The 14,476-nt window shown below is 33.5% G+C and overlaps 1 protein-coding gene across 5 annotated transcripts in view; it reads left to right on the top strand.

Annotated features, from left to right (window-relative positions):
• Positions 1–14,476, top strand: part of LOC101681817 (activating transcription factor 7 interacting protein) — a 118,289-nt gene that overhangs the window by 71,229 nt on the left and 32,584 nt on the right. For all 5 annotated transcript variants that reach the window (XM_004755794.3, XM_013057875.2, XM_004755793.3 and 2 more), the window contains exon 6: positions 8,156–8,221. In XM_004755794.3, coding sequence (XP_004755851.1) covers positions 8,156–8,221 — 66 coding nt within the window. The remainder of the gene's footprint in view (positions 1–8,155; positions 8,222–14,476) is intronic.

Genomic DNA, 14,476 nt, shown 5'->3' with positions numbered 1-14,476 from the left:
ATAGTTTTTGAGTTCTTGGAAATTGATTTCTTTCAGTCATTTCACATATACAGTGGATTGCTAAATTATAACTTTAATTTCTTACAAAAGTCTTTTTTTGCTTCCTCTCACTTTTCACAAGGCACAGGTCCATTTACATGTGGATTTTTTTCAATTAATTTGGGTATAGTACTGTAAATACATTTTCCTTTTCCATTCCCTTGATTATAGCAATAACCTTTTACATGATTACTCTGGTTCTATTTTTTAGGTACTTACTGGCCCTTCCCAATGATTGTACTCATCTTTCTAAAATACTGTTTGTTTCATTCTCCTCTGTATAGTCCAGATTCCTCAACAAAGTGCCATCATTCATTTTTTTAATTTTTAATTTCTGGATCTCCTAGTTTTTGATCTACTTTTCCTAATACCTACCAATTGCTACACTGTCCTACAGAATATCAGTGTTCATAGTATTTTCATTTCAGGCCTTCAACTTTATACTGTTTCTCCCATTTAAGTTACCTGTAGTGATCTGCCCTTGCCATGCTATTAATTTAAATTTTACTAAGCTCATTTAGTTCCTGTCTCTTTCTGGGCTTTTCTGATATTTAGTTTTTAATGGAAGTAAAATTCAATAGCAAAATAACTGTTTTTACTTTACAATTCACTGGCATTTAGTTTATTCCCATTGTATGACTCTCATCTCTGTCTAGTTTTAGAACATTTTCATTAACCCAAAAGAAAACCTTATGTCCATTAAATAGTCACTTTACCTTTCCCCTAGTCCTTCGCAACCACTAATCAACCTGTCTCTCTTGATTTACCTTTTCTGCATATTTTTTTAATGAACAGAATCCTACAATATGTGACTTTTTGTGTCTGGCTTCTTTCTCTTGGCATAGCATTTTCATGGTTCATACACAATTTAGCATATATCAGTACTGCATTCCTTTTTATGCCTAAGTGATATTTAATTATATTTATATGCTATTGAAAGTATTTGTATACTATTCAAAATAAGTAGGTATTCAAGATGTTAAGTGTAATTTCCAGAAAAATCATTAAAGAAAAAAACTAAAATATATATAGATAGATAGTATATAATATAATTGGTTTGTGTTATATAAATGGTTGACCCTTGAATAATGCTGGGCTTGGGGTGCTGATCCTCTCCCCTGATATAGTCAAAAATCCATGTATAACTTCTTTTTTTTTTTTAAGAGAGGTGGGGGAGGTGTAGTGGGAGAGGGAAGAGAGATTCTTAAGGGGGCTTATGCCCAGCACAAAGCCTGATGTGGTGCTCAATCTCAGAACCCCGAGATCATGACCTGAGCCAAAATAAAGAGTCGGATGTTTTAACCTGCTGAGCGCCCCCCCCCAAGTGCCCCGCTGCGAAGTTTATTTCAATTAATACATTTTCTGCTCTAGAATTTCTATATGTTTTCTTTACACAGTTTCTGTCTCTTTGATATTCTGCTTAGCAAGACATTGTTTTCCTGTTTCTTCTCATTTTTTTTAAAGTTCTTTGTCCATTGTTTCTTTTAGCTCCTCGAATAGATTTTTATTCAATTTATTTAAAGTCTTTGTCTAGTAAGTCCAATACCTGAGCTATCTTTCTTTTCATTATTTTCATTCTGTGACTGGCCCATACTTTTTTTTTTTAAGAATTTTATTTATTTATTTGGCAGAGAGAGATCACAAGTAGGCAGAGAGGCAGGCAGAGAAGAGGAAGCAGGCTCCTTGCCAAGCAGGACCCTGAGATCATCACCTGAGCTGAAAGCAGAGGCTTAACCTAACACTGAGCCTCCTAGGCGCCCCTGGCCCATACTTTTCTTATTTCTTGTTTCTTTGTATGCCTCCTAATTTTATGTTGAAATTTGAGTATTTTGAATATTATATTGTGGCAGTTCTGGGAATCATATTTTTTTCCTCACTACCCAGAGTTTGTTGATGCTTTTTGTTGTGATTTGTTGTTTGTTGGTTTATGACTTCTAAAATGTTTTTGGAAAGTATATGTTATGTGGGGCCCCTAAAGTTTGGTGTTTCATTAGCTTAGTGGTCAGGTGATGTTCTGCCAGTTATCTTAAATGCTTGAAGCATAAAAAAGAAAAAAGGAAGAAGGAAAAAATACTCACCCAGTCTTTGCAGATTGGCTCTGTTGAGACACTCCTTCAGTGCTAATTAACCAGGCCATTTACAGCTTTCCGTATCCAGCTTGCCTTATCCTTCACTTCTACTTGCTTAAGTGAAAGCTTAGGGTCTTTTCAGGCTATTTTTTGCTTTTTTTCCGTGGGCATTTGCATAGTCTCTATTCAAGAGCTTTTAGAGTCCCTTTTGTGTCATGTGTCACCTTTCCCAACCTTTTCTTACCCAGGCTTTTCTCTTTATTGCTTGTCCAAATTGTTGTCCTTTGCCTCAGGCTGCTGTGCCAAATCTTTTTAGGAAAAGCTGTCTGGGATGCTGCTCCAGCCTTGGGAATTACTTGAGTTGGGTGAAACAAAGGCTGGCCTGTGTGCTGGGCCTTAAGAGAGATGCCAGTGAAAATAAGGTCCATATGCTTCCTGTGGCACTAGAAGCCTGCACCAGGCATGCTAACTGTCATCTTCACAGCCACTGCGGATCTGGGTGTGGGGAAAAATGAATAGACAACCTAAAAGACCACAGTGCTCTCTTACTGCAAAGTAGCAGCTTTATTCTTTCCTAGGTCTTCCCCTTGGCTTTTCTGAGTTTTTTTAAGTAGGCTCTGTGCTCATAGTGGGGGCTTGAATGCATGAACCTGAGATCAAGATGTGAGCTGAGATAAGGAGTTGGACACCAGCTGAGCCACGTAGGCACCCCACTGTTTGGAGTTTTTTTAATAGATTCCAGAGTTGTGTAAAAGTTGATTCTAAAAATGTATGTCAGCTCATTAGTTGCTTTTGGGAAAGGAATGAACCCTGAAGTTCCCTACTCAGTCATTTTTGGGGATATCACTCTGTTCTGGTATTTTTATTATAATTTCTTTTGCGTTCTCCAGTATTTAAAGCTTATGTATCACATACTTCAACAAATAATTATATACTTTGCTAAATTATTTACTGTTTTTTAGTTACAGCTAACAATAAACATTTTAAAAATACTACTGTATATATATACTGTATCTCATTCCATAGCAGTTGATGAGTACATCTTCCCGATTTGCATATTTATATTCATTTATTATATCTGACTGACTTTGGCAAAATCCAGTATGAATTTTATAAAATTCAAAGTTAACACAATTGAAAACAAATACTTAAATTGGGTTCAGGTATTTTGCTTTAAGGAATAAATTAATATAATAACTAATTTAGTATTAGGGCCCTCTTTTTTAAAGCAGCAGTTACTATAAAAATACACTTTTAAGAGACTCATGATCCTTTTGTAATAGTGTAAAAATTTATAATATATTGAAAAATTCGGTGAGAGAATAGAATTGAATCATGTAGACTTTATCTTTAGAGGAAAATTCATGAAGTTCTCTTTTCTGCTAAAATTTTTAAGGTATAAATTTCTCCGTAGATAAAGCAAAGTAGATTTTTGATTGATTTTCATATTGTCTTTCTTACATATTTTTAAAATAGGCTAGTTTGGGATTATTTAAAATCATGTTTAAGGTTTTAATAATTGGTTTGTTGTGTGATATGACTTGTCCACTTCCTTGTATTAAAGCCTGTTTTAAATTATTGGCTTGTTTCCTTATTTCTGTGTACTAAATGTATTTTTATAAGAGCTGAAAATAATTTTCAGCATTGGGATATCTTGTATATTTCTTTAAGATTGGTTGCCTTTCTTCCTTTTTTTTTTTTTAGATTTTTTTATTTATTTAATTGAGAGAGAGAGCAGGAGCAGAGGGTGGGGCAGGGGTAGAGGGGAAGCAGACTCCCTGCTGAGCAGGGAGTACAGTATTCAGGGACTCTTGAATCATGACCTGAGTGTGAATCATAGCCTGAGCAGGGATCATGACCTGAGCTGAAGGCAGACGCTTAACTGACTGAGCCACTTACGTGCCTGAGGGATTGGTTACTTCCGGAATCATGAAAAAGTTTTTGTGTATTTTTGCTTTTACAGAGATGTCAAATGGTAAAATAAATCTCAACATTATTTCCATGGTTTTAATTTTATTTTTTTAATTACAAGGTAGTATAAGTTTTAGATTTATGTATCTGAGGCATTGTCAAGATGAGAATTCTAGTAACTTATAAGAAAGTCTTAAAATGGAGATGTCATTTGCTGTGGAGTCAGTAGCAAATGTGTAATAAAAAGAGAAATTATCAACAAATATTTAGCTTTTCTACCCCTCCCAGACCATAAACCCCTCACCAAAACATATTTTCAGATAGTTGTAGAGAGGAACTAAAAATGAAAATTCTCCGCTCTTTAAATCAGAACTGTAATTAAAGTACTACATATCAAAACCTGTAATGAAAGCCACAGCAGTATTCAAAGGGAAATTTATAATTTTAAATTCATTACTGCTGAACAGGGAAAGAGAAGAACATTATATGTTCATCTTCTGTGCTAGGAAGAGACAATTACAAACTAAACTCCAGAAGGAAGAGAGACTAAATTAATGAAATGTAAAAAACCCAACCCTTTTGAATACTGAGCAATGAAGACAAAACCTTATTCTTTTGTGAAGACTAAAAGTAGATTAATTTTTTATTTATAAATAATGAGTACAAATAAACTACATAAGGATTGAAAAAGGAGACAAAGATCCAGAGGAGATTCTTTAAGAGAACATTATTACATATAGCTTTATACCTATGATGTCCATCTTATTTAGTAAGAAAGTAGAAAGCCTAAGATTGTAAGAAACTCTGTTCAGGTTATAACCCATATCATATTTAGTAGGGATCATGGAAGTATTTCCATTGAATTTGAGACTAGGACAAAGGCGTCTGTTATCTATGCTGCTATTTGGAGTTTTGGTGGCAGTCTGAGTAATAAAATAACGATAGGAAAAAGAAATTAAGAGTAATGATTGGGAACACAATGGAATTAATTTGGCAAACTGTAGAGAAAGTAAGAAGTTTAGAAACTACCTGATTGAAGAAAAACTTTCTAATAGTTTTTCTATGTATCAACAATGAACAATGAGAAGATAAGAGATAAAGGTTTCACATATGGTAGATATTTAAAAATGAATAAGTAGTTAAGAAAAAGAAAAGAAAATGTTAAGACCATTGTGAGGAAGAAGGACAGAAAAAGAAAATCTGAGTCAACAAGTCAGCTGTAAATGTACTATGTTCCTAGATAGGAAGACTTGATTCCTTTCAAATTATTGTACAAATTCAAAATACTCAAAATTTCAAGTGGATTTTTTTAATGGAAATGGAAAAGCTGTCAACACACCCTGGAATACAGTATTTCATTGGTTATAATTTATAAAATGTTGTTTTAAGTAGTTTTAACTGAAAATAGCCCCCCCACCAAGTAAATCCATGACTGTCTAATCCAAGAGACAGTTTTGAATAATGGATATGTGTATCCATTTATTCAGTAGCTTTTTTTGAATGCTAGTATTTTGGTAAGTCAGACTTGATGCTTGATTAGCTCTTTTCTCAGATAATTACTTCCTAAGAGGTTCCTTGGTGCATAATTTATGCAAGGAAATCCCTGGTTTGCTTAGCTTGCTAAATAAGGCTCAGTGTGTCTGAATTGCAACAATTTATGTGACTTATATTTAAATAGCTACCCTTATGCCTATATAAGAAATAGATATGCCTGAGAAAGAAACCAAGAGCAAAATGAAATAAAAGTAGTAAAGACATAATAATAGAATATCCCTTTCCTAGACTAAAATCTGACTTGTTTATATAGTTTCTTAAAAAAATCTCACATAATACTTACTAAAATAGAGACCCAGTCTTAGACACATTATGGCAGATATTTTGAATTACAATTTTGAAAAATTGCAGTTTCCTACATTAAAATAAGGAAAAAGGCTGTTTTCTTATTTCTTTTTTTATAATATTAAATGGCAGACAGCAAGTCAGTGTCCAGATTTTGATTTTAATTTCTCTGATAGCTTAATTTTTTAAGTGATAAAATCCTTTTTAAAAAGCTTTTAAATATTACAGATGTATATGACTTGAAATTGTAATCCTCTTTACATTCTCCCTCACACATATGTGTGTGTGTATATATAAAACTCATTTTGTATACTATATATATATATGTGTGTATATAGTATACAAAATGAGTTTTAAGTAAAAGTAGTATAATAATACTCTACAAACTATTCAACTTATAGACTACCCACCAGGTAGACTCAAGAATGAAAAACATTCTTGCATAAGTTGTGGTACAGAAAACACCTTCCCCTATATCTTTCTTGAAAAAAATTATTTGAATATTTACCTTCATAGGAAGGTAAATCTATATTAAGAATATAAAATTATGCTGTATGTCTTTGGTATTAATAAATATGCATAAATACTCAAGTCCTAAGGAAAATCTTCATCCTCGGGGTCATATGTGATTGAGTTCATAGGCTCTCTCAATGGACTTAAATACTTTGTTAGGTTTGGGGTCTCTTTCAGAAGTGCCTACTTTCTGAAAGAAACTTTAAAAGTAAATAATATCATTTCCTTTGTATGATACGCATATATTGGATAAAATAATTTTTCTGGAAGAGTTCTTCCTTAGGTGGGCCTCATGAACACACTCAGAAGTTTTAATTTAAATTTCTTGAAAATATATTTAACATAAAATGGCAACAGCAGTGGGGTATTTGGATGGTTCAGTGAGTTGAGCGTCTCTTGATTTGGGCTCAGGTCATGATCTCAGGGTTGTGAGATCCAGCCCCTGCTTTAGGCTCTGTGCTGAGCAGGGAGTTTTTTGAGATTCTTTCTCTGTTCCTTCCTCAGCTTATACATGGGCTTGTGCCACTCACTCTCTCTCTAAAAAACAAAACAAAACAAAAATAAAAGCTTAAAAAAAATTAGCAGCATGGGGTGCCTGGGTGGCTCAGTAGGTCAGGTCATGATCCTATGGTCCTGGGATCAAGCCCCACATCAGGGGGGGAAATCTCTGCTCAGCGGGGAGCCTGCTTCCCCTTCTCTATCTGCCTGCCTCTCTGCCTTCTTGTGATCTCTGTCAAATAAATAAATAAAATCTAAAAAAAAATTGGCAGCAGCAGTTAGCAGCAACAGAAACAACTAGTTGAGTATTACATCTGTACTTTAGTAAAAGACTTAAATACAAAATACTCATGTAGTAATGAGATAATTTTTTTTCTTTCCTGTTTTTTTCCTTAAAGTTTCTGTGAATATGTATTTGAGCAAATATGTGATCAAGCAGCTTATGTAAGCAGTATAATTGATGAATAAATAATTTCACTGAAATGTTAATAGTAGCAAGGTAACATTTTTGACAGAGTATTAAAATTAACATAATATGAAAGTGTTTCAGAGTAATATTAAATGACCACACATACTATGCTGTTGAATGTACAAATTAGCAAAGCCTTTCTGAAAAAGAAATTGTCATTAAATATTTGATAATTCTTAGATAATTTAGGTATAAATAGCATTTTAGATAAGAATCATTTAGACAAGAGCTTTAAAAATATTTTCTGTCTCAGAAGTTATATTTTGTGAGTGGTACCCAAGGAAAGAATTTTGGAAGAACAAAATTGTTAATTGCATTATTTGACTATAGCAGTACATTGATAAACACTGAACATTTCCCTTGGGAGATAGAGGGTATAAACAATGATTCAGTATATTACACATATATTCATAAGGCATGGCATTGGGTCTTTTATGACTTACAAGTGTGCTTAGTACAGAATTCTCAGAAAATTGTATAGTTCCAACATACTGAAAAATAACAATAATAAAAGCCCCCATAATTACATATGCTCAGAAATGTACTGGTTTGTGAGTTCTAGGAGGGAAGAAGCTAACCTTCTAAAATTAAGAGTGTTTACCTCTGGATATTGAGTTCAGAGGTCATTTTAGTTTCATTATGATTTTCTGTATTTTTCAAATATATATTTTATAATCAGCTTGCCTTATTTTCTTTGCTGTTGGCGATCTCAGGATCCTTTCATTTGTGGGTTTCTTGTAATGTATATATGAGTTCCTTTTTAATCCCATTATGTTACTTGATTTCTGTTTCATTTTTTGCTTTTTTTTTTTTTTAGGCCAAGATAGCCAGGTTAACCAAACGCTTTGGAGCAGCCAAAGAAGATCTTAAGAAAAGACAAGAAGTAAGGATGTCTATGCTTGCATAATTAATATTTAGTTTTAAGTGGTAATTTTAGGAAATGGTGAGTTAGGAGGAAAGTCTTCCTTTATTACAGGTCTGAAATTTGCTTTCATTCTGTGTACGTCCTGTATGTTCTTTCTGGAGCCACAGCTCTAGAACTTATTAATCCTTTTCTAATCCTCATTTATTGTTTGCATGTATCAACACTTATATTAACCTATTTTACAGTATTCTAGAAGTTATATTTTCATTTCATTTTTAAAATTATCTTTGGGATTTGTCTTACCATGCTTTTTTCTTTTTACATTCTTGTCAGTGTCCTAGTCTAGTCTCTTATTTCCGCCAAACTATGTTAGTTAGTGTTGTGTTACATGAAGTAGTCCTTTTCTCTGCTTCCACCACGTAGTTAAGTCCAAACATCGTAGCATAACATAAACTCCAATGTATAGCTTACCTTTTGCTTTTTGTTATTTCCTTAGTTATTCTGTAATACATGCTTTTAATATAGCACTTGTATATTGCATTATAGTTTTTAGTTTAATTTCTTTCTTTTCCTCTTGACTTTTTTTCCTATTTGAACAAATTATATTTCTTTGTGTGGCACTTAATAATTGCCACTAAAATTATTCCAGTAGTAATCATTATTACTGTAGGATTTTTCTGTCTTCATTGTGACATCTTCTTTACTTGACTTTAAATAAAGTTATTTTGAAATAATTATAGATGCACAGGAAGTTGCAACGTAGTACATAGCCTCCTGCGAACTTTTCACCTTAGCTTTCCCCAGTGGTGAAATCTTATATCTGCAGTATAATATCAAAACCAAGATATTGATAAAATTCTGTTAAGTAGTCTGTAGACATTATCATTTCTCACCAGTTTTTATATGAATTGTGTGTGTGTGTGTGTGTGTACGTACACACGTGCAGTTCTATGCAGTTTGATCCCATGTATAGATTTATATAACCTCCACCATAGTCAAGATCTAGAACTGTTCCATTACCATGAAGGGACTCCCTAATGCTGCCTTTTTACAGTTTAAACCTACCTCATTTCCCCCCACACCCACCTGTTCCTGTCCCCTGGCAACTGCTAATCTGTTCTCCATCTGTATTGTTTTTACTTAACTTTGTAAACTCTGGTTGCTCTTTTTTCTTGAGCAATTGATAGTTTTTATCTTTGTTCTACACAGACTAATCTCAGCAAACCCTCCTTTGGCCATTCCCAAAGATTCTTTTTATTATAATCATACAATTTCCTGATTCATTTTTTCAGCTTCATTTATTTGTTATAATATAAAAATTGCACTGTTTTATTTTTCAGATTAGAAAATTGATGTAAATCTTTTTTGAAAAAATTTGATTTATTTGAGAGAGAGAAAGTGCACAAGCAGAAGGAGAGAAAGAAGGGGAAGCAGGCTCCCTGCTGAGCAGGGAACCCTAAGTGGGGCTCCATCCCAGTACCCTGGGATCATGACCTGAGCCGAAGGCAGACATTATGAGCCACCTAGGTGCCCTGATGTAAATCTTTTTCATTAGCTGTGCTTGAACCAAAGAAAGGGCTTTGCGGTTTTCCCTTTGTTTTTGTACAGTACGTATTTCCACTTCTTCCCTTTTATCCTTATGTTTGAACTAAGCAGCATGCTGCCCACCATATACTTCCCAGTGTTTGTCTATTTTGCTTTCAGAACTACTTTCTAGTTGTTCTTCTTTACATATTTAAAAGTGACAGACAGAGACACACTTTAAGAATGATATGAAAATATTACAATCCCTGAAAGGTTTATTATAGAGAGCTGTAAGTATTATGGAAACAACAAAATACTGTATAATTCCTTAAGATTAGAAAAGATTAATTTGAACAATTAGGATATGTGGTGCTTGAGAAAAATATTGAGGTGGTCTTCAGGCTTTCAGATTTTGTTCCTTCGTTAATTAGCTTTTGGGTAAGGCCAGTTTTACATTGCCAAACTGGGATATCTTTCTACCCATTCTTGTTAAATTTTCTTTTTGTGAGAGATTTCTAGAAATCTCAAGAATTTGTTCATTCATGTCCTAATTCTGTTTAATTATGGTATCTAGTATAATTTTACATCTGTGTCATGCTAGGTTTTAAAAACAAGAGAAATACAGAATGAAAGTTTAAAACTTTAGTTTCCCCTTTATTAAAATAAATAAATAAATAAACAGTAATACTTTAAATGCTTTTCTTCTATTTAGATTTGTTCCTTGATCCTCTGATATTAACCAGTTAAAAACAAACCCCACCATGCAGGTTTGTCTTAAAACATTTTCTATTTTAATTTTTAAAAGAGCAGAAAACCCTCATGGGCAGTTTGCTGTTAAGTCCACATTTATAATCTAATCTGTTACTGCCTTATGACTGTTATCTCTAACTTCTGTCCTTTCTAGTTCTTACTATAAAAGAAATATGAAGATACTTCTCATCTTTTATGAGAAATCAGTGATGTAATTGAGTAAAATTTTAGATTATTCTACATTTTAATTTTTTTATTAAACTCTTAAAATTGTTTTACTTGTGCTGCACACACAGTCTCAAATGTATCATTTTTAACTTCATGATTCAGAAGTATTAACTGTATTAACACTGTGTAATAGATCTTTAGGTGTTTTTTATTTTGCAAAACTGATGCTCTGCTACGGTAGAACATCTCTCATTTCCTCTCCCCTCAGCACTCAGCTACTTTTTGTTTCTGTGATTTGCTACTTTAGATTCTCATAAATGAAGTCATTATAGTGTTTGGGTTTTGTTTAGTTTTTGTTTTTGTTTTTGTTTTTGGTGACTGATACCTATACTATAGCAGGTAACAAGATTCCCTTTTCAAGGCAGAATAATATTCCACATTATGTATATGGTATTTACTGCATTTTCTTTATTCATTCCTTTATTGATGGATATTTGGGCTGCTTTCATTTCTTGGCTTTTGTGAATAATGCTACAATGAACATCTGTGTGTAGGTAACTCTTTAAGATCCTAGTTTCAAGTCTTTTGGATATCTACTCAAAAGTGAAATTGCTGGATCATTTGGTAATTCTGGGTTTAGTTTTTTGAGGAGTTACCATAGTATTTTCTAAAGAGGTCACACCATTTTACGTTGTTTTTTTTTTTAAGATTTTTATTTATTTATTTGACAGAGATCACGAGTAGGCAGAGAGCCAGGCAGAGAGAGAGGAACGGAAGCAGGTTCCCTGCTGAGCCCGATTTGGGGACTCTGGGATCATGACCTGAGCCAAAGGCAGAGGCTTTAACCCACTAAGCCACCCAGGTGCCCCATGTTCTTTTTTTTTTTTTTTAAAATAAAGATTTTATTTATTTATTTGACAGACAGAGATCACAAGTGGCGGGGGGTGAGAAGCAGGCTCCCTGCTTAGCAGAGAGCCGGATACAGGGCTCTATCCCAGGACCCTGAGATCATGACCCAAGCTGAAGGCAGAGGCTTTAACCCTCTGAGTCACCCAGGCGCCCCACCAGTTTACATTCTTAACCAGCAAGGCATGGGGTTCCTATTTCTCTACATTCTTGTCAACACTTGTTATTTTCTCTTTTGTCATAGTGGCCATGTTTATGAATGTGAGGTGGCATTGCACTGTGGTTTTGATTTGAATTTCTCTAATAATAGTGGTGGTGAGCATCTTTTCATATACTTGTTGACTATTTTGCATATCTTTGGAAAAGTGCAAAGTGTCTGTTTAGGTCCTTTGCCTGTTTTTTAATTAGGTTGCTTTAAGTTGTTAAGTTATGGGACTTTATATATTCTGGATGGATGTTAACCTCTTATCAGATATATGATTTGCAGTTATTTTCTCCTATTCCATAGATTTCCTTTTGACTCGATTTTTTTTTTATTTTGATGTGCAGAGGTTTCTAAGTTTTGATGTAACCTCCTTTGTTTTGCTTTTGTTACCTGTGCTTTTGATGTCATATCCAAGAAATAATCGCAAAATTTGATGTCATGAAACTTTCCTCCTATGTTTTCTAGGAATTTTTAGTTTTGGTCTTATATTTAGATCTTTGATTTATTTTGAACTAATTTTTGTATATGGTTTAATGGTCCAACGTTAGTCTTTTGTGTTTGGCTATCCAGTTTTCATACCATTTGTTAAAAGACTGTACACGTGAAAGTTTATTTCTGGGCTCTTCTGTTCTGTTGGTCTATGTGCCTGTCTTTATGCCACAAGCACACTTTTTTGATTACTGTATCTTTGTGTAATATGTTTTGAAATCAGGAAGTATGAAGCCTCCAACTTTGTTCTTCTGCCCTGGGGATTCCATATGGATTATAGAATGCTTTTTTCTATTAATGCAAAAAATGACATTGGATTTTCATAGAAATTACATGGAAACTTTTGATCACTTTGGGTAGTATGGACATTTGAACAGTATTAAGTGCTCCAGTCCATGAACATGGGGTATTTTCATTTATTTGCGGCTTTTATTTCATTCCACCGTATTTGTTGTTTTCAGTTTAAAGGTCTTTTGCCTTTTTGGTTACATTTACTTTTAAATATTTTATTCTCTTTAATGATATTGTAATGGGATTATTTTCTTAATTTGTTTCTCAGATTGTTTGTTGTTAGTATATAGAAGTATGATTGATTTTTCTTGATGATTTTTAATCCTATACCATTGCTAAATTTATTTGTTTGAACTTTTTTGTGTGGACTCTTGAGAACTTTCTTTCTTTCTTTTTTTAAAGATTTTATTTATTTATTTGACAGACTGTGAGGGAGAGAACACAAGCAGGGGGAGTGGGAGAGGGAGAAGCAGGCTTCAGGGAGCCTGATGTGGCACTTGATCCCAGACGCCTGGGATCATGACCTGAGTGAAGGCAGATGCTTAAGGATTGAGCCACCTAGGTGCCCCACCTTGAGAGCTCTCCGACTATAAGATCACGTCATCTGCAAACAGAGAAAATGGCACTTTTTCCTTTCTAGTATGGCCGCCTGTTATTTCTTTTTCTTGTTTTATTGCTCTGGTGAGATCTTCTCCAGTACCATGTTGAACAGAAGTTGGTGAGTGTGATGTTAGCTGTGGGCTTTTGATGTATAGGTTTTTTGTTTGTTTGTTTGTTTGTTTGTTTTTAATAATGTTGAGGTAACTTCCTTCCATTCCTAATTTGTTTAATTTTTTTTTTTTTTAAATCGTGAAAGGGTGTTGAAATACAGGAAATGCTTTTTCTACAAGAATTAAGATCATGTTGTTTCCCCGCCCCCTTCATTTTATTAATGTGGTGTTTGATTGACTTATACATTGATTGATTTTTGTGTGAAGCTCTCCTTGCATTCCAGGGATAAGTCTCACCTGGTCATGTTGTATAATCCTTTCAGTGTGCTGGTGAATTTGATTTGGTAATATTTTGTTGAGTCTATGTTCATCAGGGATATTAGGCTATAGTTTTCTTTTATTGTGGTGTCTGGTTTTGGTATCAAGTATGCTGGCCTCATAAAATGGGTTTGGAAGTTTTCTCTCCTCATCAATTCTTTGGAAGAGTTGGCAGACTGCAGTTAATTCTTCTTTAAGTGTCTGGTAGAATTCTGCGTGGCAGCCTTGGTCCTTGGTATTTTTTGTTATTAGAATGGTTTTGATTACTGATTCAGTCTCACTACTGTGTAGATCTTCTTCAAAGTTTTATTTTCTTTTTGATTCAGTCTTGGATGTATATTTCCAGAAAGCTATCCATTTTTTTCTAGGTTATCCAATGTGTTGCTTTATAATTCTTTATGGTAGTCTTTTGTGATTCTTTTTAATTCTGTAGTATCAGTTGTAATGTGGCATCCTCTTTCATTTATGATTTTATTTATTTATGTCTTCTTTCTTTTTTTACAGGTAATCTAGGAAAAGTTTTGCTCATTTTTTGATCCTTTGAAATGCCAACTCTCAGTTGATTTTTCTTTCTATTGACTTTGTGTTCTCTGTTTATTTCTGCTATCAACTTTATCATTTCCTTCCTTCTCCTGAGGTTTTTTTTTTTTTTAAGTCCTTCAAAGTGTAAAGTTAGGTTGTTGATTTGAGATCTTTCTCCTTTTTTAATGGAAGCATGCACCACCATAAATCTTCCTCTTAGTACTACATTTGCTGCATAAATTTTCCCATAAATTTGGTATGTTGTATTTGTGTTTTTATTTATCTTAAGATATTTTCTGATATATCTGTGATTTCTTCTTTTATATATTAGTTTTTTTAAGTGTTTAATTTCTACATATATATGACTTTTCCATTTTTCCTTCTGCTCTT

The sequence above is a fragment of the Mustela putorius genome, unplaced genomic scaffold (genome assembly GCF_011764305.1).
Source record: "Mustela putorius furo isolate JIRA1106 unplaced genomic scaffold, ASM1176430v1.1 tig00537227_pilon_pilon_pilon, whole genome shotgun sequence".
NCBI classification, from domain to species: domain Eukaryota; kingdom Metazoa; phylum Chordata; class Mammalia; order Carnivora; family Mustelidae; genus Mustela; species Mustela putorius.
Note: the sequence above shows the minus strand (reverse complement) of the source record. Positions and strands in the feature narration are given on the sequence as shown.